Below are 25,762 nucleotides of genomic sequence, written 5' to 3'. Positions count from 1 at the left end.
TAACACATCACACAGCCATTAATGTCTAAACCGCTGGCAACAAAAGTGAGTACACCCCTAAGTAAAAATGTCCAAATTGGGCCTGAAGTATCAATATTTTGTGTGGCCACCATTATTTTCCCTCCTTTCCTTCACATACTTGGATGTATAGAATAGCAAAAGACCCTTAAAATGCCATCCACTAAAACACAACCACAAACTAAGGCCTCAGTTTCTGACACAGTACCCCATAAATATTGAGTATGGCTGTTTATTGGGCGTACTGCTGTACTAATTGTTAGTGTGAGTATACACATGTTTTACATAGGTCTACATACACTATTTTTTGTTACAATTTATTACCACGTCTTAGTTTGTGTGCATTTATTTGTGTATGTGTGTATGTGATAGAGGGTGGTTGTTTGAGTGCATGTCCTCTTTATTGACCTACATGGAGTATCAGTGGCAGCTGGATGATAAGGAAAAATTAAAAATGCATGGGTGGGACGCAGCATGAAGACAGCAGCTCTGGCTCAAACTCTCATGAAGGAATGCACTGATGGACAGACAGGGAAGGTGGACAACTGGAAGAAAATGAGGGCAAATGTCTGATTAAACCCGTGGTTCTCCAACTAAACTGTCAAGGCCTAGGCTCACTGATGCATGAGGGGAGCGAAGGCTGGCCCGTGTTGTCCAATCCAACAGACGAGCTACTGTAGGTCAAGTCATAGTGCATGTACGGTGGAGTCTATGCCCCGACGGGTCAGGGCTGTGTTTGTCAGCATAGGGAGACCTACATTATGACCAGCAGGTGGTCATTATGGCTGATATGTGTATCTGTCTGTGGATACAGCTTACAGTGTTGCTGTGTACAGTTCTATTGCAAATGCATGTCTTGAAGACTGAGAAATCTTTGTGTTACATGGTATTGCAGTCATACCTAAACTGGTTTAAAGGTTCATTCTTGACTTTGAGAACACATACAGTAAATGTTATAAACATAGTCTAAAATCAAGGTATACACAGCTGTTTTTGGAGCTTTTTGCCGCACCCTGTATGTCTGTATTAAATAAATGCACATTTATGAAGTACATATCGATTGACAAATTGCTTTAACATATTGGATGATAATCAGTTAAACTTAGTTGGGCTGGAAGAAAATGTGAAGATGTCGATTTGTTTTAAATTTCTTCCACTTCACTGTTAAGAAAGATATGCACCACATTAATAAAATATTTATGTGCCAAACTGTTAACCAGCTGGCCTCCAAGTGTTGAGAAGATCTGGACAAATTGTTGCCCATGAACAGTGACTGTTAGCAAATCTCTAGGCTTCTATTCCCATTGCCAATTATAAGAATACAACTTTTTCAAAAGTATTGATTTTTTTCGATTAGTGAGGGAGAATTCATCCTAAATATCATGAACCTCTCTCTCTCTCGCCTGACCAGGAGTGCACTAAGGGAGTGGCAGCGGCATGGAGATTGACATTAAGAGCAGGGAGAAAGCAGCAAGAGTTGGAGGAATTGAGGTTAGGCAGGCAATGGAAACAGGTAGAGGAATAATAGAGGTGTGTATGTGCATGCGTGTGTGCGTACGTGTGGAGAGAGACAGAGAGAGAGAGAGGAGAACGAGTAAGGTGGGAGGCTAAGGCTAACCTTTTGACAGAGCTGGAGGCACGGAAAAGAAACAACATAAAGATGGAGAGGGCGTATTGCATGAGGAGAAGCTGAATAGGAGGAAACAGTTGCATGGCTGAGAATAGGATATTGTTCTATTTGAGTACAAGATAGATTGAGGAGTGAGGGGATGTGGGAGAAAGGCTTTAGAGTTAAATGTGGAAGCTATAGTTGAGGTGCATACAAAAGGAATGCATTCACTTAGATGACATTAAATTAGATAGAGAATGAATACGGGAGTGCAAGAGATGGAGGTGAGAGAGGAGAAATGGGGGAGGGGTTTTAGGAGGCGGGCAGTAGAGGAAGAGGGAACGGAGGGAAAGAAGTAAAAAGAGTTTGAGGGAGGGGCGAGAAGAAGAGATTTTGTCCTGGCACTCCAGAAAACGACTGCCGGTTTAAAAATAATCTACGGTAGTCACCTGAGAGGCTGCAGTGTCACAGTGCGCCCCAGTTTAATTTAGACCCAATGCATGACATGATTTTTACCAGATTTTGTCCCAGTTAAAGTGTTCTACTGTATTATAGAAGACTGAAGTAAAAATCCCACACTAGAGTTGTTGCCAGAGGTGTATTCAGAGCACCAGCGTGGTTAAAAAAAAAAAATGTCTAGGACAGCAACTTTTGTACTTAATTAAGTGGCATTTGTGTACATTCACCTTTGTTTTAGCAGACATGAGGAACCTCTTTTTATAGGGAAACATTTATCATTGTGTCAAATGCTGTATAATTAGAAATTAATAATGTATTTTTATAATGACGGTAGTATGAGGGGGTTAAAAAGTTACATGTGTGCAGGGAAACATGTAAAGATACAAGTCTCATGGGCACACGCACTATACACAAAACAAACTCTTGCAAACAGGCAATCACAAACACACACGTCCTCACACATATAAACATGTATAAAATGTCTTTTCTTTTTTTCTTTTTTTTACACTGTCAGAAACTGAAGTGTGCTCCTGTGTGAAAGATTTCTCAGGACTTTCTGTCCTGAATTTCGAATCTTCTGTTAAGTCTCTGTTCGTCCACATCAGTGTTTTCTGTGATATGAGTTCTTGAGATAAAATCAAGACCCATAATAGTGCAATATGAAGTGGCCTTTTACATCTCAAATTATTCATTATGCCAACATGGCCAGTTGCACAAAGTTAGACCGATCTACTAGCAATAGGTCAGTCTTCGTTTTTTTTCTTAGACTTGTCAAAGGCAAACACTAAACAGTTGTGTTTCTGGAATAACATGACACCTGCTGATAAAAGGAATATATGACTCACAATGCGTGGTTTGCTATCAGGGTTGTGGTGTGAGCAATGACAACAGAAAGAGACTGGAGCAACACCTTTAAAAATATAGATATATATTATTTCCCCTCTGACACTCAGCTTTCACAGTAAAACATCCTTATAACAATTTAAATGTTTCCAGCTGGCATATGTTTTCTGCTGGTCTGAGAGGAGTTGAGCAGCTTAGGAGGCTTGGTCGGCTGTGCCTTTTAGTTTCAAAAGACTCTTAATTCATTCACATAGGCAATTAATCCTACTTAAAATACTCAAGAATTATATCTGAAGCCTGACTATTTGTAAGATCTAAGCAATGCAACCAGCTTCTGATCCTCTAATATTTCATTTTACATCATCACTAATGTGTCTGTGGATCTCTGAAAAATGAAATACAGTAGCAGTACAGTATTTCACTGCATTGAATTAGCCTATTTTTTATAATCTCTTGTGCTTTATTTAATATGTCTCAGTGATAATTCCACACATAAGACAGCTCAGTGGCTATCCCCACGTTTTAGGACATCTCTCTTCTATTTCAAACAGCATAAATACTATAGGACTGGTTTGACAGGTTGCCTATCTGTTTCTGTGCTAGGTGTCAGCTTAACTGCCTTTTGAGGTGCTTGGCCCAGATGGAGCACCTATAGCATCACATGACTGCTGCAACAGACACATGTCCTTCAATTTATATAGGAGGATTGCAGCGTCATAGATTGTCATGAATAGAGTTCGTCCGGATGCACGGAGGTCTTTATTGTCACAATGCTGAATCATAGCATACCTGGGAGATAATGGTGACCGTGGGGCCTCATTTATAAACGTTGCGGATGCACAAAAGAAGGCATACGCCACTTTCTAAGCAATTTATAAAAAAAAACAACAACAACAGACCCTTTACGTTAACTCTGACCCATGCGTACACACATAAACTGGAGAAATGAAAAACTGCAACTCAGATGGCAGAAGATTGTAATGGTTTCAAACGGATACCACTGTGTATTATATAAAACTTAATATAATATATGAGTTAATTTGCAACAACAAATAAAAGCCATTCTTAAACGAATAAACAAACACCTGTTTGATTGATAGCCCCTGAAATGCGCAATAAAAACATGATTTAAGATAATAAACACAAACGGAGATATCTGTTTATGCACAAGAACGCCTCAAATATGTTGTACAGTTTAATCAGCAATCATTTAATTTGATCTGTAATTAATACTTCATGGTATGAAATGTATTCTCATTTCTCATTATTGTCGTTTTACCGATACTCAGGTACACAGCTTCTCCACCGTCTCAGTCGCTGTAACTGACGTGACCCACATAATATACAATAATGCAGCATAACGGCGCAGAACAACAACACAGTTTTATGATCCATTCACTAAAGTAACATTACTTACTGCGGTCTGTTAAACTGTTAAAGTGTGGCAACAGTCTCATTATAATATTCAATCCAGCTCACTAACTGTTTCGTTATTATCCAATGCATTTAGCTGTGCTCACATTGCTGAGCCTCCGGTGAAAGATACACAAATAACTTTACTGAAAATCAGACAGGTGAGCTAACGGCGCTGTTGCACATCGGCTGAATGCAGGCAATGTGTGAGCTGAATTCAGGCGTGTAAAAAAAAAAAAAAATATATATATATATATATATATATATTCGAATACCAAAATTGAAAATCGAATGAGTACCCAATTGCCCTAGTGCGCAAAGTCAAAAAGCGCTTTCTGTGTTCCGTCCATACGCAACCTTTTAACGTGAATCCTACACACAGTTTTTTAAATGAGGCCCCTGGTCTTTAGATTCTACTGACAGCTGAATTAATGCATAAAGACAGGAAGGTCACAGTTTTTTATTGTACATTCTTGAAGGCATGATAACATCTGTATGTGCAGATGACACTTTGTTAATCACACCTTTCTTTTTTTACACTTAAGCTGCTTCTTTCGCCCTCATCTGTCAGTATACATAAATAGTATGCTATTGAAATCATAATTATAGTCAGTGAGGCAGACAGGAAGCAGACAGACATGGACACATGTTTCATCTCAGAGTTCGACAACTTAATGCTGGATCAGTGCATGCAGGTTTGTGCATGTGTCTTAACTATAGGTTGTCCAAGCAGCCACATGAGACAACATAACTACACCAAGAACTGAACTATTAAACTTAGACTTGCTTTTATCCAGTGTTCATTTAGCTTGAGCAGCCTACATTGTAGGTCACTCTGTACTTATTTTTTGTTCTCCATTTCGAAATTATTAAGTACACCACTTTGTACTTAATGTTGAGGGTGTGCTATTTTGGCACTTTGTATACAAAGAAGTAAGTAAATGGGAATGTGCTAATGGACATAAATCAGATAAAGGGTTTGGAAAATTACCCATTTCAGACCCAATTTTCAGACAAAAAAACCAGTAAAATTCACATTGTAAAATGCTAAGGATTCATGACTTTTTTGTTTTATGCGGTTGCTGGATCCAACATTTTTCACTTATTTTCATCCTGCATAGACATCTTATTTTGAAACCGGACGTTGTCATGTGTGGATCCTCGCACTAAATTCATCAAGTCCGACCCAATTTGATAAATAATTTTGTATGTGGTTCTCGTATTGCGTAACAAGAAGACTTAGCCTCTCTTCAGGTAGGACTCTCATACTGCAACACTTATGTTTTTTTATTTTTTTTTATTAAGAGTGTCAGGGTAATTGTTCGGTAAAATTTCTTCGGTGTTTTGACTTACAGTCCCCTTCAAAAGTATTGGAACGGTAAGGCAAATTCCGTTGTTTTTGTTGTTCACTGAAGACATTTGGTTTTAAGATCAAAAGATGAGTATGAGACGAGTTCAGAATTTCAGCTCTCATTTCGTGGTATTCACATCTAGATGTGTTAAACAACTCAGGACATACCACCCTTTGTTTGAACCCACCCATTGAGCAAAACTATTGGAACATTTGACTGACAGATGTTTCTTGTTGCCCAGGTGTTGCCTTTTAGGTTGATTATCCAAACATTAAATAGTTCTGCATGACTAGTCTAAGTTTTCATCCTTGGTTCAAACTTATAAAGACTGCATTTCCTGTTAAAGAGGATAAACCAACATGAAGACCAGAGAGCTGTCTATGGGAGAAAAGCAAACCATTGTCAAGCTGAGAAAAGAAGGAAAATCAACCAGAGCCATTGGACAAACATTGGGCATAGCAAGTACAACAATTTGGAATGTCCTGAAAAAGAAAGAAACAGGTCAACCAAGGAAAACAACAGTAGTTGATGTCAGAAATATCGTGAGAGCTGTGAAGAAAACCCCCAAAACATCAATAAGTGACATCACCAACGACCTCCACAGTGCAGGTGTGAAGGTATCACAATCCACTGTTGGAAGAAGACTCAGAGAGCTTAAATATAGAGGCCACACCACAAGATGCAAACCACTCATCAGCAGGAAGAATCGGAAGGCCAGATTGAAATTTGAGGATGGAACACGATCTTTTGGACTGATGAGACCAAGATTAATCTCTACCAAAGTGATGGAAAGGCCAAAGTGTGGAGAAAGAAAGAAACTGATTATGATCCGAAGCATACAAGCTCATCTGTGAAGCATGGTGGAGGTGATGTCATGGCTTGGGCCTGCATGGCTGCTTCTGGAACAGGCTCATTAATATTTATTGATGATGTAACTGATGATGGTAGCAGCGGAATGAATTCAGAAGTGGACAGAAACATTTTGTCTGCCAATTTATGGAGAAATGCATTGAAACTAATAAGGAGGAAGTTTATCATGCAGCAGGACAACGACCCAAAGCACACTGCTAACAAAACAAAGGACTTCATCAGGGAAAAAAGTGGAAGGTTTTAGACTGGCCAAGTCAATCACCTGACCTTAACCCAGCAGAGCTGCATTTCACCTCCTTAAGAGGAGACTGAAGGGAGAAACACTCACACACAAGAACTGAAAGAAGCTGCGGTAAAAACCTGGAATAGCATCACAAATGAAGAATGCAACAGTTTGGTGATGTCGATGGGTCGCAGTTTGGTGATGTCAATGGGGTCGCAGGCTTGAGGTTATGCCACCAAATATTAAATGTTATTTACTTTAAGATTACTTGTTCTATTACTTTTGCTCACCTAGGAATGCTGTGGTCTAATACGGTGGTATGTCCTGAGTTGTTTAACACATCTAGATGTGAATACGAGGAAATGAGAGCTGAAACTCTGAACTCTTGTCTCATACTCATCTTTTGATCTAAACCCAAATGTCTTCAGTGAACAACAAAAACAAAGGAATTTGCCTTACCGTTCCAATACTTTTGGAGGGGACTGTATTAGGCCGAACACCAAAAGTGCTTTTTTTCACTATTTTCAGCCGATTAATTTTGGTGTCCGAACATTTGGTGCATCCCTCATTGTAGGACAACAGTGTCTGTTAACACCACACTGAAAATCTAAATTCTAAAATATTGTTTGATTTGCATGCTGGAATTTTTAGATATATTTTGTATTGTAATTTTTGGTCTGTGACCATATTATTTAGTAAAAACATGGTCAGAACTCTTACATAAAGTTATTTGCAATTTTAAGGGACAATTTGTGGAAAATAGGTTTACGAAGACACAATTCTGTAATATGTATGGAGATATCGCCTCACAAGTTATTATTATTCATTCTATTTAATTCACAGTACACTTTGTCAGAAACTCCTTTTCAGTCCAGGTCTAACTAGAGATCATCGTATCTCACCTGTTAGAATTCAGTTTCTTGTGATTCTTGTGATCACTTATGGAGCTCTGCCATGTCTGATTTACTTGGTCTCTTTTCCACTATTAAAATGGATTATCTTTAGCTTTCCTGAACAAGAATTCTTAGCTGTTAGTCAAGCTACATTAAAATCTAAAGGTGATTGATCATTTGAAACAGCTGCCCACAATGCTGGAACTGTTTCCTTTGAGTTTAAGATCCATGGATACTGCTGAGAAATTTAAATAGCAGCTTTAAGCTTAAACTTTCAGATCAGCCTCTATTGTTTTGTTTGTACTTTATCTTTTATTATTATTAAAAAATCTATCCATCTATCTATCTAGTTGTTGAGGAGCTGTCATGGCCAAAAAGGGTACATAAGTAGCCTAAAATGTTGTCAACTCAGGTGAAGTAAGAGGGTTGTTGACATAATAGATAAACAACCCCTTAAATTTGTGTTTCTCCAAAAATTTAACAGATTGAGTAATTTCAAACAAGGGGAATGTAATATATCTTCATACCCTCTTAGCATAGAGTGGTCACAACCTCCATACAAAATCACATGAAGATGCACTCTGGTGATTTTGATCAAATTTATCCCCACTGAGGTCGCTCCAATCGCATTAGAAATACATTCACGTGCCCCACTTTTCTTCCACAGCTTTTTACATTGAACTTCTTTCAGCAAGCAGAATACAGTTTCTCATTTTAGTTTAAAGTTTGTCAAGGTTTTCCTCTTTTTAATGATTTTTGTAGGGTAGTCCCTGGTAGGGTTGCTGAGCAATGGGTATTTGAGCCAAAAGACAACAAAGTTACGATGGTACAAGTTTTTTTTTAAATTATAGATCACCTTGAGCTCTTATGAGTGTGTCCATTCCCTTGGCATTGAACTCTGTGTGGCCTAGTTGAAGTACGTTATCTCTCTCTCTTTTTCTTCATCTGTATTTCTTTCACAGCGTATACCCATCTCCTTCTATTTCTTTCTGTTTGTACGCTTAAGGTCTTGTCTGACCCATTAACAAACCACACAAGTCAATAAAGTCTACATGGTCGTAAGAAACACAACTACTGATATACATGCCACGTCATACACACGCACGGGACAGAGGCACTGTGCGATTGTAGCCAGAAAGCTCATTTAGAACAGCCTTCAGTCCTATTCGGGCAAGATTAATTTTAGAGGCTGACTAATGTAGTAATTGTCACAGCATGTTAGTGGGTTTTCAGTCCCATCCAAATCTCATGTTAGCATATTTGTTCTGTATGCGTGCGTGTGTGTGTGTGTGTGTTCTGGCAGTAGGAAAGAAAATGTCCTAAATACCAGTATCTCCCCTGTAAAGCCAGGTAAACAGAATCCATTCTGATTCAGTACCGCTGGGTTTTGTTTTTGTTAATTGTTTTTCTATTTCCTAGTGGGAAAGGTATTCTTTTAGAGGTTTTATTACCATGGAAGCACTTAGCTACACTTTTAGCTTTGTCCTCCTTGACCATTATCTTACACCTACATAAAGCCCACACACAGACCTCAACATTAATTAGACCTGTAAAATGAGGAAGCCAGAAAACAAAACATATCAAACTTTTTAAAGACACTTTCAGATCTTGAGTATTTGTGAAATATGGCCATCACCTCTTCAGCTGTCAAGTTAGGATGGAAAGTGTTTATTGGTGCAATTGTAGAGAAACCACACTTTCTCAGAAACAACTGAACTATTTACACAGTTGCGCTCCAACCATGCTGCTTGTCCAGTAGCCGTACCGCGGTTGAAACCCCCCTCTCCCCTACCTTTCCAAAATCAAATCAGGGGGGTTTGCGTCTACAAATTCTCTTATCTGACAGTTAGAAGCGTGATTGGCCAGGTGTGCAGTGGTGAGAAATTAAGCAGGGATTAACAGGGTGTCTTGAAAAGGCAAGTTTATTTGTATAGCACCTTTCAACCAAAAAAAACAACTATTTAAAAGCATTAAATTCAAAGGTATTATAAGGTCTTACACTTTCATTTCAAAAGATATTTTTTGGTTTCGGGTTGTTGGTAGACATTATACACCCATAAACTAAAAGTAGGACTGTTGTGACAGTGGATTGTATGTGCAGGAGGCTGTTAAGTCCCTTTTTTTGTGGCATTTCAGTCAGAACCATCAGACCTGTAGAAAGTCAGTAGCAAGTTTTATCAAAAACATAAATAAACTTAAATGAATGAATAATTGTTAATCCATCTAACCATTTTCTGCTACCTATTTGGGTCTGGGTTGTATTAATTATGCTGCTTGACCACTGTCAAGTGAACTATTTGGGCTGAAGAGAACATTTCTCAATTACTAGAGAATATTCAACATATTCAGTGAGAAAATGAAGGACAATGGATTCCAGAGAATTGTTGAGCAGTGTCGTGTAAAAGTAAAAAAAAAAAAAAAAAACTGCTTTAACAGTACACCATTGTACTGTAGTATGCAAGTACTTAAAGAGGTTTGTTTTTTTACCACCCGACTGTATGACCTGTGATCAAATAACATTTCTACCACACGGCTTTGGTTTACAATTTCTGGACCATTTTTACTTTTTGTGAATGTAATTCGGACTAGTAGGAAAATTAAAACAATGGTGTCATCCTAATGTTAGTTTGATTCAGGAACCAGATGTTTAGGTGTGAACCCACCTTCAGACTCCCTTTTTTCATTCACTTTTTAATATCGAAAAACCAACTATCAATATATCTGTCATAATGTGAGAACTTTCAGACTCAAAGACAGACTCGGAACAACTCAAATGGGTATCAAAGGATTTTATTGAGATGTGCAACAGAAGGCTGGGTGATATGCTTCAACAAGGCAGAGTGGCAAGCACAGAGGGGTGGTTTGTCCAGGCAGGGTGTGAGCTGAGCAGAGCGGAGCGTGGCGTTCAGCATAGTCTCCAGAGGAAGAGTGATCCTGAGCACAGAGAAATACAGGTTAATCCAGGGAGCACACAGAAAGCACAAAGAATCTTACTTGAGTTGATGGTAGGCCTTGACGCATGTACCATGTGTGGTTAAGTGACGATCTGACGAAGAATGGTGAGGAGGACTACAAGGTAGTGGGGAGATACTGCAGTACCACAACAATATCCAAGGAAGGTTAAAATCAAGGGCAACGGGATGTAGTTGAAGACACCTGAAGACGTTTTGTCCCTCATCCGAGAGACTTCCTCAGTTGATGATGAATGAGGGACGAAACGTCTTCAAGTATCTTCAACCAAGTCCAGTTGCCCTTGATTTTATCCTTCCTTGGATAACTATGACCTGGATGACTGAGAACCTTCACAGATATCAACAATATAGACAGTTCACACAGTATTCAAGTGTGGCCTTTCAGAACAGGTATAAACACTTTTGCCTTTGGACATGGTTGTACGACACATTGCCCCCACCTGAACCAAACCCTCCACACTCAAGTTTTTTTTGTCATGCAGCTATGATTTCATATTCTTCTTTATTTATTTATTTTTTACTTCTAGCTATTTAAGTTCATCATAACAATCACGATATAACTCACTCGTGTACAAGTTCCATTTTTACATTTCTGAATATTTATGTGACTTGAGGAAACGTGGTCCGGCTAGCTGTCTGTGTTTGCATCAGAGAGGTCGTTTAAAGGACGGTGTTGTATCTATATAGTTCCCTGTGGTGTCCCTCTGACTCTCTGTCTGTCCTTTAGCTAGATGGCTCCCCATGGTCTCAGACCATCATGCTCAGCCTCAGGCCCTCTCTGTCCTCTCCTTCTTTCTATCACTGTCCCCCTTTCCTCACGTCCCCCCCTCATATTCTCCTGTTATCTTGCCCCTCTTTTCTCTCCTGCTATAATGTCCTTGAAGAGGTAATGACCGTCTGTCTGTCTGTCTGTCTGTCTGTCAATTTGTTCTCTCCATCTTATCTCTCCCTCTCTCTCTTACTCTCTTAATTTCTTTCTTCTTTTTTCCCTCTTTTCATCTCTCCTTCTCACTGTGTCACTCTGTCCACATTTTAGCTGCCTGTCCATTTTAGAATTAAGTTTAATATTTTAATGGAAACTCCTCCATCTGGACCTCAGCTCGATTTCTTATTTTCAAGCTCCCTATCTGCCAGTTTTTGTAGCCTGAAACCTCTGGTAGCTCCCTTTTGGCTGTTTGACAGTCCAGAGTCTGGACTTTAGTAACTTTTAAACACATGTCATTTCAGATAATTTTACTTGAGGAACTGAATTTGGGCAACAAGAATAGTCATGAACATGAATATATTATAAATATCAAACACATTTTAATGCAAGCCATTTTTAGAATAATCACCTCTTTTTTTGTTTGCCGTGAAGCACTTTGTAACTATTCTTTAGAAAGGTGCCACAAGAGTTATTTTTATGAGTATTATTATTCTCCTCCCTCTTCTGTCTCTGTTGCTCCTCTCCATCTTCCCCACAGTAATGTCCCCCGACAACACAAGGTCATATTAAAGTGGTGTGTGTTCGGGGGGGGGGGGGGGGGGGAGTGCCGCGCCGCCATAGGACACACCAAGTTTATCACAGAGACGTACAGAGTAGAGGAGATCACAGTCCTGCAGCATCCACCACATGACAACCTTATTACACGTACACACAAGACCAGCAACAAACACGCTCATAAATGCTCATAAAACACTTGCGAACACACGTAAACATTTATGGAAACAGCCAGAGAATCTCTCTCTCACACACACACACAAACATATGTATTTGTATGTTGTCATCCTCTTAGGCTCTGTGTATTGCTTTTGCGGGAATATGGTGCCTTGGATAAATCACTTGCTGTCTGAGTAATATGTAATGTGGTGTCTTGTGTTTAGGATCCTGGCAGAGAGGAGGCCCTGCTGCAACAACTGAGAGAAAAAGACGACGTGATTCTCAGACTCCAGAGTGAACTGGTAAGATTTCAGCAAATATACAGAATAATATGAAGGTTTGTGTTTAAATGTGAATGCAATATAAAACAATGTTCAGCATTTTTCTTGATGTCTTGACTTTCTCTTTGCACCATTTTCTGCAGAATCTTTTCGATTCTTTTTAAACCGCCAAATCCAGGTATAGTGTTTGGAGTTTCAAAATTACTTTTAGCTATAGTAGGTTTATACAGTAATCACTGGACACTCAAAATATTATAATGTTATTAAGTGTTCAGCATCTTGCATGAGATGATAGAATAAACAGTTCTGTAAATAAATACAAACCAATATAAACCAGATTTTTCAAATAATTTTTTTATACAAATTTTCAAAAACAGCTCCATTTGACTTCTTAACACAATAAATGGGACTAGATTATGCATTACCAGACAGGATATTGACTGTTCTGATGATGCTCATTCAGTGATATGTATACAGGATTAGTGCAGATATTGGAAATATAAACAAATCCAGTAAATCTAAATGTTTTTCCAAAAATAGTGATAAGAGAAGCATAGTCTCAGACATTGAGAAAAGGAGGGTTTGCTCGTCTAATTTTATCTCTGTCACAGTTTCTTTCTCTTGGTCTCTGTTTTTCTAAACTTTAAAATTAATAATTAAAATAGCTCGAATGTTTTTAAATTATTTGTTTTATGGGTATAGATTAAAGACTACTTGCCTTTGAAGCACATTTTTTGTCATTCCCTTTTAAGCACGAAAAAAAATCCTTCTTTTTTAGAAAGGTTAAAAAAACATTTCAAAGTACTGGAAAGTTTTACTTCTGTTAATGAATTTGTCAATTTACTTTTCTCTCATGATGTTCTGCTGTGTGAGACTATGCACAGCAGAGGGCAGAGTGACAGGAAAGACCAACCACTGAAAGAGAGAGGAAATTAATGTGAGAATGGTTTCATAGTTGGCTCACAGTCACACCATCAATATCACATGGCGTGGCACCAGGAAGCCCATCTTTTCCATCTTTGTTAATGTAAACTGCTTGTTCCCGCCAACTTAATGTAATAGCAGAATTATTGGGACTCCAGTCTAGCCAAGAGGCAAGTGTGATGTTTTCACAAATTTGCCCCTGTAGACAAAGATGGGGACCAGGAAGTCATTTCCATGTTTGGATGAATAGAATAATAAATTAAACTCATAAGAAATAGGGATTTAAATGCAAAATATATCATGTTTTTTCCATTCTTTTGGAAGCTGGATTGTTGAATCATCTGCAGAATTCTCCATATGGCAACATCTTTCATCGTTTGTCATCTACATGTCTGTAATTTGTCACCTGTTCTATCAAAGCAATGTAATGCAGACATTATGCTGGGCCTTAGCAGCATAATGTGCCAGCGTAATGGCGCCGTTGTGAGAGATGCCAGTCCAGCCCACTGACTTGAGTCTCATTTGGCATCTGTTTGTTTGATCACTTTCTGGCACCCGCATCTCATTTTTCTTCCTCTTCCTCTTTCCTTGTTTGACTGTGATGACTCTCTCTCCTTTCCTGTCAGCTGCAACCATCTCCTCACTATGTGGGCTATATTCAACACTGTGGGCACGTAATGAGGAGTTAATACCAAGATTGAGCACATTTGTATTCAGATCTCAGACTTACCTAAGGACTTAAATGGCCACTCAGACAGCTCGGCTACATGCGCAAGTACAGTTTCCACAAGACCCACCGTTCAGACTTGGAGCTTTTCTCTTGCACAAATTCATGTCTACAGTAGATGTAACATACTCACACTGTGTAAAACACCTTTTTAATTACAATAAATCAGTTATTGTAGTTAGTTCTATATTTTAAAAAAAATACATGCAGCACATCATAAACCATAATGAATTTTACATTTAATTGTCATTTTATTTCACAAAGAAATGGAAGTAAATAAAACATGTCAGAAAGAAACTTTTAGAAACAATTAGAAATTGTAGAAGAAATGTGAAAGTTTTTTTAAGATGATCATATTTCACAGTGGCACAGGTTGACTGATTTGTCTGGAGGCTGCTAGATCTTGTATTTTTAGCTGTGATAAAGAGTTATCAAAATAAGACTTATTAACCAGAATAAATTTCACCCAAACGTCACTTTGATATGTTTATGGCTTTTGCACCAAATGACTGATTAAAAACACAAATGGAACTATAGCAGTGTTATTAATATTTCTTGATCAGTCTGACCCAAGGACTGTCAATTTCCTCTGGTAAGCACACACATTCACTGACTGTTGCGTGAAACTGGGTTTTGGTCTATCTGGAATATCACCTGATTTATCCTTTAAGTCTCCAAGTCTGGATACAGTTTGATCACCCTCTTCTATTGACTTTGTGTCCCTCACTTTGATTCTATTTGCCTCTTATTTTCTTTCTTCTTTACCCCGACATCTTTTCTTTCTTTTTTTCTCTCTTCTTTCTCCCATATGGTGACATGGCGAAGCTGCCAAATATTTTCCCCCACATCACACATGGATCCATCAATCACTCTTTAGGCTGTGCGTTTGCTTGTGTGTGCACAAACACACACAGATGCTGATCAGCCTTGAGAGTGTGTGTGTGTGTGTGCGCTTATTCATCTGTTTGGTACTTCTCTTTGACAGAGTTGTTCTGGCTCCTGCCACCAGATGGATTTGATTCCTAGACATAAACTGCTTGTGTGTTTTTATGAGCAGAAGACTGCATATATCTCTTTGTGTGTGTATATTGATAATTTGTCCAATATTAGCAATATTATTTTTATCTGAACTGTAAGCCCTCGGAACAAAGGCCATTCTGTCATTGCTTCAAATGTATGAAGTTGTGCATTTGTGGAGCCATGTTGGGAACATTTATGAGGGTGTATATGTGTCTATGTGTGACAGTCTATACGGGATACCTGCTGCAGCTAAGTTAAAGTGCAGCATTTTGAAGGAAAGGGCAGCTCATAGTCAACGCTCTCCTCGCTCTGCCTCCATCTGTAAATCTGCCAGTGAAAAACCTATTAATTATCTCCTAGAAGGACCTGCTAGCTGGCTGGCCATCACTAGCTGTCACTTTTTATGAGTTTTCTCCTCTCCCTGCTGGTGCATTTTGTTGAAGGGCTTTGCTCCAGCTGCAACATTTAGCTGCAGAAAGCCTCCCTTGCTTTTCATGTAGGCATGGGCATGACTAATGAAAACAGATTTTTAACTCAGTCTGTCAGCTGGCTTCTGCTGGATTTGATCAGGACAGTATATATTTGGTTTAGAGCTATATCATCAATTTACTTTTTTTCCTTACCATCAACCCATCGTTACACCTGGTCCTAATTTGCGTGATTAATTTTAATCACAGTTAATGAATTTCTCAATATTTCATAGCCACTGCAACTTTCAACCCCGTTCTCCTCCCCCTGCCCATGAGCACTGTAGGGCGAGCATGTCAGAATGATTGGTGACACCGTCATAAAACATTCCCGGTGGAAATAGTGCTGGGTTCTTCTCATTCAGCGGACTTGCAACCGGTTCTTTTCAAAATAATCACGTAGAGGTAACACAGGAGTCGGCAGGATTCTGGTCAAGGTAAAAGTGCTGTATTTTGATGGGCATGGCCAACACTTTTCTCTCTACACCTCCGTCTGTAAATCTGCCAGAGGAAACCTATTAATTATCTCCTAGAAGGACCTTTCTTGCGGGCTGGCCAACACTAGCTGTCACTTTTTATGAATTCTTCTCTACTGGTGCACTTTGAGGAGGGTCCCTGCTCCAATATTTGGCTGTAGAAAAGTTCTCCTGCAATTCAGCCCAGTTTTATGACCTCTTGGATTTCCAGGAGAGGCAGCCAGAGGGGAGAAAAGGATTTGGGTTTGTTGAGGTTGTTTAGAGTTTTAAATTTTATTTTTTTAATAGCAAGCTCGGCATAAAAGCCAACTGTATTAAGCGTTGTGAGTGGAGGCAAGGCATAGGTCTGCTGGGAGAGCATTTAGCTGTTCTGGTTTATTTGTATTTGATGTTCTTTATTTGTGAGATTTTTGGACACGGCCGATGGTGTGTTTGTTTTGTATGCAGGAGAGTGCCAAAGCTGCCCTGAAGATGAAAGACTGCCAAATGACTGACCGCACAACACAGACAGAACACATGGGGCCAGAGGTGAGCTGCTGTACTCACAGACCACACACACCCTCTCTCTTTCGCTCTGTTAGACACAAACAATGCACTGTGCACTACATTTCTAGCAATGAAAATATGCTTTATGTAAGACCGCTCAAATCTATGTAAGATTACTAAATCAACCTCAGTTATAACAATTATTCCTTCTCTATTCTCTTACTTTGTTGTCCCATCTGTAGCAGTGCATTTTATGCTGATCTCCAGCCGCTATCCCTCCATCCTTCCTTCTTTTGTTTCCCACCTCTTTAAGAGCATCTTTTCACATTGAGCTGAAGCTCTAATCCATCTTACTCTTTTTAAAGATGTTGTACTGCAGTGACATTCATATCATAGTCCACTCCTTTCCCTCCTCCCTCCAATTCCCACAGCACTGAGAGAGGGTGCTGTGCTGCTTCCTACAGGCCTGTCTGCCTAACGCCCTCAGTTGACATGGCCTCTTTGGCTTCACAAGGGGGATGACAGTATGGGAACGCAGCTGATTTAATGGATGACTGTCTAAAAATGGCTGGCTGTAACGGAAACAGGAGCAGAGTTTGGGGTCTGTTTCTTTGTTTCTCGCTGCTCGCTTCTAAAACACTTTTTTTCATCCCCTCTTCTCCTCAGAAAGTTCTTTATACCTTTAATCCTTCTGTGTGTAAAGTTGGCAAGAAACATTGTTAAAGGGGAAAAGCTGTGTCATTGTGTGAGTGGGTGCACAATCACAATACCCATGCTAACACAAGTACAAAATGAATGCATTATTTGCACAGAAATAAAACTTTCCCTTTGTTGAGCACTTACTTTATATTATTTTACTAGGATTCAGAGATTTCGACAAATAATGTAATTTGCTTTATAGCACTAAAATGTGTAACATGAGGATTTCCACCTGATGTGAATTTCTACATCAGCGGCAGTGTATCTCTACCTACAATGGTTCGGCAATATAATAGTACAAAGTTAGTCACTTGTAAAATTGTTTCGTTCTTCTTATGATGATGATTATTGAAGTTCTACCAGTCATAGAGCGATATTGACAGAGGGAGAGACTGAGAATGCTAGTTTCGGCTTAGATTTTATAGAGCAGTCAAGTGCTCCAAGTGCAGAGGTCAAACTGCTGCACTTTTTGTATTCTGTGCCTGAAGGGTTAAAAAAAAGTGCTCTCCCCCTAGTATAATGTGATGACAGTTTCACACTGAAGTAGAGAATCCCAAGGAGGGTCATATACTATAACTGTAAAATAAACTAACAGAGTTAGCATAACATTATGTTGTTCATTGCAGCCTCAGGTCTATTGCCACTAAAAGTGCGAAGCTTCAAGTGCTACATTTACCAGACACATGAGATGATCAATGGTCCTGAGTGTGACTAAGAAAGAAAAAAGAGGCTTTCATTGTCTTCAGATTTTGAGAGCTGAATGAACTTTGCTTGTCCAGTTCATCTTGACAGTTTAATTGCTTCCATAACCTGTCATGATTTTTACTCTTTTTAATCTTGCAGCCTGTGTAGAATATCGAAATATAACAGACCATTTGGATGGTTTTTGGTCATCCTGGTGGTGGTGGAACAAAATCTGATTGAGGCCTCAAATGGCAATAAAGGGAGTCAATCAGCTAAAGGTATGGGCCCTTACAGTTCAAGCTATTGTGGATGAAAGTTGTCGGTAAGAAACGGATGTTAATCTTTACTTTGCTGAAATTGTTGTATAGAGATTGTAAAACAAAAGTGAAATAGACAAGAGTAACATAGATATTGTGATAGAGGTTTGTGTGATTTTAGAAAGTTTTGAGTAAGTGGTGTGTCCACCAACTAAAATCTTAAAAAATAGCACGGATCTAACTGCACTTTGGATAGTGTACTCTTGACCTGGTCCACACAGACGGGCTGTAGTCGACAAAAAAAGTCAGTGAATCTTGATTGCAGTGGAGTGCTGGATTGCTAGTGACACTGCCCCTAATTTAAGTGGGAGGTGCATGGCGAGTCTCCAAAACAAGTGCAGGCTTACTCTACCTCAACAAGTCACAGCCCTGAATCCTATGATTTTATCGTAGCTATCATCATTCTTCTTCTATCGTTCTAAGGATCCCTCACTTTCTCCAGCTTGCACACGTACACACACGCGCGCATGCGCACACACACTTACCCTTAGATATGTCTGCGCTGTGCTTCGTTTGCCATAACTGACTAATGCATTTCTCATAAGCCTGCAATGGCCTCACTTAATTGTGTGTTTGTTCTTACTTGAGGCTAAATCAAGCAAAGGTGTGGGGTTGTGTGTGCATTAAGCGTTAGCGTGCAAATTTGTATGCGTGCCCATGTGTTTGTGGCTGCCTGTGCAAGTGTGTGTATTTGTTTTGTGAAGCAGCCATTAGTCCTGGCCATGGACAGCAAAGTCGATAAAAATGCTGCTGAAAGTGTCAAAGTAACTTCAGTCAAATAGGTTGCATTTGTGCCTCAGACATTATAATTTGCTCAATAATGTGTTGTTTGTGTGTTTTTATGTCTCACATGGCATAATTTACACATTAGTATTGTGAAGCCACTAACAGAGCAATTTTAGTTGAAATACTTTGCTTAGTTACAAGTAAATGTTTGTCCAGACATGCTTGTCTGGACTAAAAGACCAGAGAAAAAATGGACTGTAAATTGAGAGGTTACAGATTTAAAGAAGATTTTTGATACCCTCGGTTCCTGACATTCTGATTGGTTTCAATTACTTTGATTAATTAAAACAAATTTCAGACACTCACCTTGATTTGCCTCACCAGGAGGGTAGTGATAAAGATGCTCTGTCTTTGCTCCCACAGAACAGTTTATATATAAGGAGAGATTTAATATTTGAAAATGCACTCAATTATATCACCTCTCTGAGGTGAAGGGGCTTGATTAATTGGCAGGTAATCATTTGAATTCAAGGAGCGCCACTAAGTGTCTCATCTGCTCTGCAGGTGGAAAACAGCATGATATTAGCATAGCAGAAATACAGTATTGGTCTTAAAAAGGAGTAGGGCTATACTCAAATATCTACTGAATATCACTGCCTCAGAGTGTTGGAGGTATTATAGCATTCCCAAACTCCTTTAATGTGTCAGGACCACAGTAACCTTATCTTCATAATACACTGCGTCCAACTATAGTCTATAAGTCTGGCCAGTACTCAACCGTATGGCGTTGCTATTATAAAACCAGTACCTAGCTATAGAGTCCTCCATATGCTCAGGTAGATGGGCTCTTAATTAGAGGAGCAGCTGGCTGCCCGCTAGCAAGCTAGCCTAGCAGCACATGTGATTTAACTCAGCAGTAGCTACAGCATGTCCAGCCTGATTTTAGCCTCCCCCCCTCCCCTCCCATGTGTGCGTGCCTGAGTGTATAAGAGAGAGAGAGAGAGAGAGAGAGAGAGAGAGACTGAGTGTGTGTTTGTGAGTGTGTGGGAGAAGCTGCGGTGTGGAGCAGGCCTATATAGGTTAGCTACCCCAGTGCATCGAGGACTAGCAACAGAAAGTATGTCTACAAGTGGGGCAGCTATTTCTACTGCTTCTGCCACTGCAGAGAGGTCGGCCATCTCCCTAATCCTCTCTCCCTCTACCTCACTCTCCTTTTCTGGAACGTCCTCTTACTTTTCCTTACTCCGTTGTCCTCCTCCTTCTCTTCCACCTGCTTTTGTTCGCTGATCCCTGAAAGTGCAGTTGGCTTTCAGAAGTTCCTCTATTCTCCTCCTCACCCAGGTTTCCAGGGCTCCAGGAATCCATCAGGGATTCTCCTGCCCTGGTTTACCCACCGTCGGACACTCTGTCCCAGGAACAGCTCGTGGCCCCCGCACTTTGTCCCACAGAAATACAACTTTAAGCCAACTTGCCTCAAAGTTCCACTTTCATTCTACTTTAAGAGGGCTACCTTGTGATGGTCCAGAAATTTGGAGTGCATGATAACCCTTGTCACTGACAGTTCATATTGTGCTCTCAAATGATTGTTTGTTTTAATTTTTAGAGTTTAGATTAAGTGACAGCTGAGATGCTCATGTAGTTTTCACAGCTGTAGTTAGTGAATGGAAATTGCCTGTGTTCTCAAAGCCATCATTAAGAAAGGACCATTTTGCATTTATCACATGCCTATATTCTCCATTCTTCCTACAGTAATGTCTATTCTTGATTTCTCTTCAGTTAAACCTATTTAATATGTAGCATATTGAAAATACTGCCTCTCAATCTATCAGATGTCAACAAATGTTGTGAAACAATTTTGTGTAAAGGGGGGAACATGTCAAACCTTATGAAACATGCTTCGACACACAGAATAAATTTAAAAGCAGAGGGATTTGCATTGAGACCAACCCTAGTCCGACTCCAACTCCTAGCAATGTGGAGACAATCGATTTTCACAACGAAGACAGCAGCCTTTTTGCAGGTTAGTGGGCTAATGTAACATTGATTGCAAATCTTGCAACAGGACTTCCTCCCCATATTGTCTGCACTTTTAAATGCATACAGGCCTCATCTACACCATCTGAGAGGGTTTTCAGAATCAGAAATACTTTATTGATCGCTGAGGGGAAACTCTTGTGTCACAGTTGCAAAAATATACACATTGCACATCAAGGCAAAAGGGAATAGGAATAATAATAGAAAGTTGACAAATATATCTAAGTATAAATATAAAATATTAAAACTTTTCCATATTTTATCTATATACTTATCTACAATTTTACAATGCCAGATGTTCATGTTAAACATGGCCAAAGCTTCAAATAATGAGGTAAAAGTATTTAAAAGAAATCCCTGTGAGCCAAAACCTCAGATTTTCTTCTGTTCTGAAAACTCTGTTTTCAACAGCTTTTTCTACTAACGGCTCTGTGGGCGACACACAGAGTTACAGGGAGCCGGTATTCCATATCTGGTCATTTGCTCCCCACAGCTACGGTCAGTCTGGCTGTGTCCAAAATCACCACTCATTCACTACTCCCTATGTAGGGAGTTGTATGTAGAAGACACCGTCTTCATAATTAGGTAATTGGTTTCTTTCAAATCACAATTTCCATTTGAAAACAATTAATTGTTCAGCCCTAGTTCGCAATATAGTACAGTATAGTCCACTGTATAGTGAGTATTGGGTGATTTCGGACACAACAAATATTACCCAAACCTAGTCACTACCAGGCATCAGTTAAACGTGTGTGTGGCACATTCAGTTTGGCTACAGCGCTGTAAGTTGGGATGAAGAATGGTCAAATAGTGCCCAGCGACTATTGAATAGTACTTTTGCTTGAAATGCCCATCCCTGCTACATATGATATTCTGGGACCTCATAAAGAGTGCTGCTAAAGAAGACCGAGGTATCCACCTCAAGCTGACAAGTGGCAGCGTAGCGAGAGAGCCAAACGCAAATTGGAAAGTGTGGACTGACCCCCATTTTTCAATTCTGTACTTTAAGATGTCTCCCCTTTCTGTCAGTGTGCCAATGTGGAGATGGCAGGTAAGGTGAAAGGAAAACTGAGAAAGAGTAAGATGGGGGGGCGTTAGAGAGAAAAGGCGAGAAGCTATTTTATGTACCGCAGAGACTCTTAAGAGCTGGAGGTATGGTAGCTGTTTGAAAGATTTTTAGAAGGGATTGAATCGATTGAGATTGCTTTCTTTCAGAAAGCTAATTTCATGGGCATTCTTAAAAGGAACATTTTATGGGGGGCATCAAAAGCTCCTGATGGTTAGCTCACTCGTTCCCTCTCCCGCTCTGTCTTTCTCACTTTATTCTCTGTCTTTTTCTTTTCTCCATAGATTTGTCTTTTTCTCCTGGCTTCACACCCACCCCTCCCTTCAGTCCCCTTTCTCCCTAGTAGCTTCTGAAAAGAATGAGGGAAGCTGAGGGATATTTTATGGTTTATTATCTGTTTATGGGCTATTACATTTGAATTGAGAAACATTTAAGTAGATCATGTAGATTCTTCCTTCTGTCTCTTTGATTCTTGTCTCTCCATCTCAAAAGAAGTATACTGAGGTATGGAGTGACATTTTTACAAAAAAAGAAACACCCCTTTTTCAGTAAATGCGACCTGAGTCTGGACACTCAACTTGGAATTGATGTGACTCTGACGTCACTCTACAGCAGCTGTTCTGCTGTAGAGTGACGTCAAGCTGGGCACAGGCTAACAAATCCACAATGAAGTCACTCGAAAGTCTTTATAAACATACTATCAAAGTTTTAGTTCAGAAACCTAATAGTTTTCACACCTGTCAAATCTTAAATAGACATAGACTTCTGAGTTGGGAAAACTTGATCACTTATAGTAACCTTTGTCTAGTTTATAAGATATTGCATAGCACTGCCCCACCTCCACTGAAGAGATTTGTTATACAGAGAGCCGGCACTCATGTCACCAGAGGTATCACAAGAGGGGATTGTATCATTCCCATTCGAAAAAGTGCTTTTAGTCAGTCAGCGTTCTCTGTAACAGCATCTAAACAATGGAATCTATTGCCAATGCTGATAAGAGAAGCAAATACTTATCGTTCTTTTACTGGTCAGTTTAAGAACTGGCTAATTGATAATCAGATATGTGCACATTAGACTACTGACTGCCTACTGAGATTTGTTGCTTGTTTGCAGTCTTTTGTCAGTCTTTTTAATCTCTCGTTATGTTTTTCCTATGTTGTGTGCTGATATGTTGTTTGTTACTTATTATTGTGTGTTGTAACTGTCTTATTACTATTTTGTATATATTGTTATTACTTGTGGACTGTAATAAGTCATTTTATGTCCTTTTAAATCTTCATTTTAGGTTGCCTTCATAATAACTGGCCAGGGACAACAGATGAAAATTAGCCTGTTGAGCTAACTCTCGCTCATTTACAGTTGTTTTACTGTTAATTAATGAGCACTGTCCCTGTCAAATAAACAAATAAATGAAATGAAATGAAGGGTCCCTGCTCATCTGCGTGAATGTGCCTTAGGCATGTCCAGTGTTCAGCCAGGCAGCTGAACGCTGGAAACGGAGGTTTTGGACCCAAAATGCAGACATGGAGATGGAACAAGATAAAACAAGAGTAGAAACACTAATGAACTCATAACTCTGAGGAAACCTGACAAATAAACAAATGACACACACTACAGAGAAGAGCAAACACGAGGACAAGGAAAGAACACAGAAAACAAATAAAAAACACACCCCACCAACCCAAACCTGTGACAGCTGCAACAAGGTATTAGGACTGCCAGTGTTGCCAGGACAATAAATTGCAATGTCTGCAATGTGAGATGCCTGAGAGAGCACTACAGGGAGACAGGAAGGACAGTTGATCGTCCTCGTAGTGTAAGACCACATGTACACCACGTGCACAGGACCACAGGGCCACACCAGATATTGATTGTTACTTTTGATTTTGACAATTAATTCAACAATTGTTTAAAGGAAAATAATAAATTAGATATTTGTGATGCAAAAGCTAATTAACATAATTGGTTTTGCAACCAGTCCTTTCTAAATAGCGGATTTACTATTTTGAGACTGCTACACAACTGTGGCAGATAGATAATTAGATGTAAGTAGATATGTTAGAAAGCTTAAAAGAACTGACAGCTAATGCCAAAACAAGGCAACAAAAGTAGGAAATGGGTAATAAGATATGTCTCCGTGTGACCCTACAAAAAGCATGAGGTTGAGATGTAAATCCTCAAAATACATGTTTACTCTGCTGACACCACCTAGCTGTGGGGGACAATCCTTTAAAGTTGTGTAGAGAAAGAACCAACTTTATAAAGAAAACAATCACATAGAGGCTTCCTTACAGTTTAAAGGTTCTGCTGTGAACACTGATTGTCCAAACACTTGTACAAAGTAAAGCAGGACATCCATCGATTCCTTTTCTCTTGTTCTTGGGATGTTTTTGTCCGGGGTTATTGATCCAGAGAAAGAAAGAAGGCTTTGGTCCAGCTCGCCTTTAACTTAGGACCACCTATTATTGCTTTGTGGTGGTGACACAGATCACGTTCAGCAAGGCCCCCCGTTGAGAGAGCACTCCTACTGAACGCCACTGGTGGGTCTTTCAACAAAAGATGTTTTAAAAAAAACATGTATGTTGTAACCATTAGTGTATATCGCATTGATAGTACTGTGATATATGAACTGAGGTCAGTAAGATTCTTTTCTGGCTTTAAAGGTGGATAAACTCTACAATGCAGACTAGACTAGATAGTTTGAGTTTAGCTCTGCTACATCTTCATGAATGCTCCTTATAAATTAACAGCTAACTCCTTGAGAGCGTTGCCATTGAGCAGCAGCATTGTCACTTGCTAACTCTTAACACCTTTCTGCTGTGTTAACAATGATTGTCCCAACACTTGTACAAACTAAAGCAGTACAGCCATCGATTCCTTTTCACTGCCTTTGTTCTGGGGATGTTTGGGTTATTGATCCAGAGAAAGAAGGCTTTGGTCCAGCTCGCCTTTAACTTAGGTCCACCTATTATTGCTGTGTGGTGGTGACACAGATCATGTTCAGCAAAGCCCCCTGTTGAGAGAGCACTCCTACTGAACGCCACTGGTGGGTCTTTACGTATCTTCCTGGGGCTGGGGAACCCAGAATCAATGTGTATGATGACATAGATCAGATAAACCAGCGTCATCAGTGCTCTCCACGTTTGTGCCAAATTAAGGAGGAGGATGGAGAGTCCAGTGCTGATTGTGACTATGTAGGTCTCCAACTCCTATTCCTGTAAACTAGATCATTTTGTTCTGCCGTACTGAGTAATGGTGCTGCTAAGGATAGAAAGAAGAAAGAAAGATGGAGAGAAAGAGGAGGAGATAGGGGCTGAGCACGAGAGAGGTAGTTTTGTGCCCTACTTAGAGTTTTATACATTCTTCTTTTTATGTCCATCAGTCTTTTTGTGCTTCTGTCTTTCTTCCCTTTCTTCTCTAAATTTTATGATTTCCTTAATCCCTCTTTTCTTCCTCTTTTGTGCCCCACCATAAAAAATACCCTTCATTTTCCTTTCTTTCTCCCTGAACATATTCATCCATTTTCCTTGCTCTGATCGCTCTCCATCTTCATATTGCTTCCCC

General features: G+C 39.6%; 1 protein-coding gene across 3 annotated transcripts in view; it reads left to right on the top strand.

Annotated features, from left to right (window-relative positions):
* Positions 1–25,762, top strand: part of ccser1 (coiled-coil serine-rich protein 1) — a 131,236-nt gene that overhangs the window by 51,342 nt on the left and 54,132 nt on the right. For all 3 annotated transcript variants that reach the window (XM_038702513.1, XM_038702514.1, XM_038702515.1), the window contains exons 9-10: positions 12,516–12,593; positions 16,634–16,714. In XM_038702513.1, coding sequence (XP_038558441.1) covers positions 12,516–12,593; positions 16,634–16,714 — 159 coding nt within the window. The remainder of the gene's footprint in view (positions 1–12,515; positions 12,594–16,633; positions 16,715–25,762) is intronic.

The sequence above is a fragment of the Micropterus salmoides genome, unplaced genomic scaffold (genome assembly GCF_014851395.1).
Source record: "Micropterus salmoides isolate LMB-PRFRI ecotype aquatic unplaced genomic scaffold, ASM1485139v1 Ms_hic_scaffold_7, whole genome shotgun sequence".
NCBI classification, from domain to species: Eukaryota; Metazoa; Chordata; class Actinopteri; order Centrarchiformes; family Centrarchidae; genus Micropterus; species Micropterus salmoides.
This window is presented reverse-complemented; position numbering and strand designations above follow the sequence as displayed.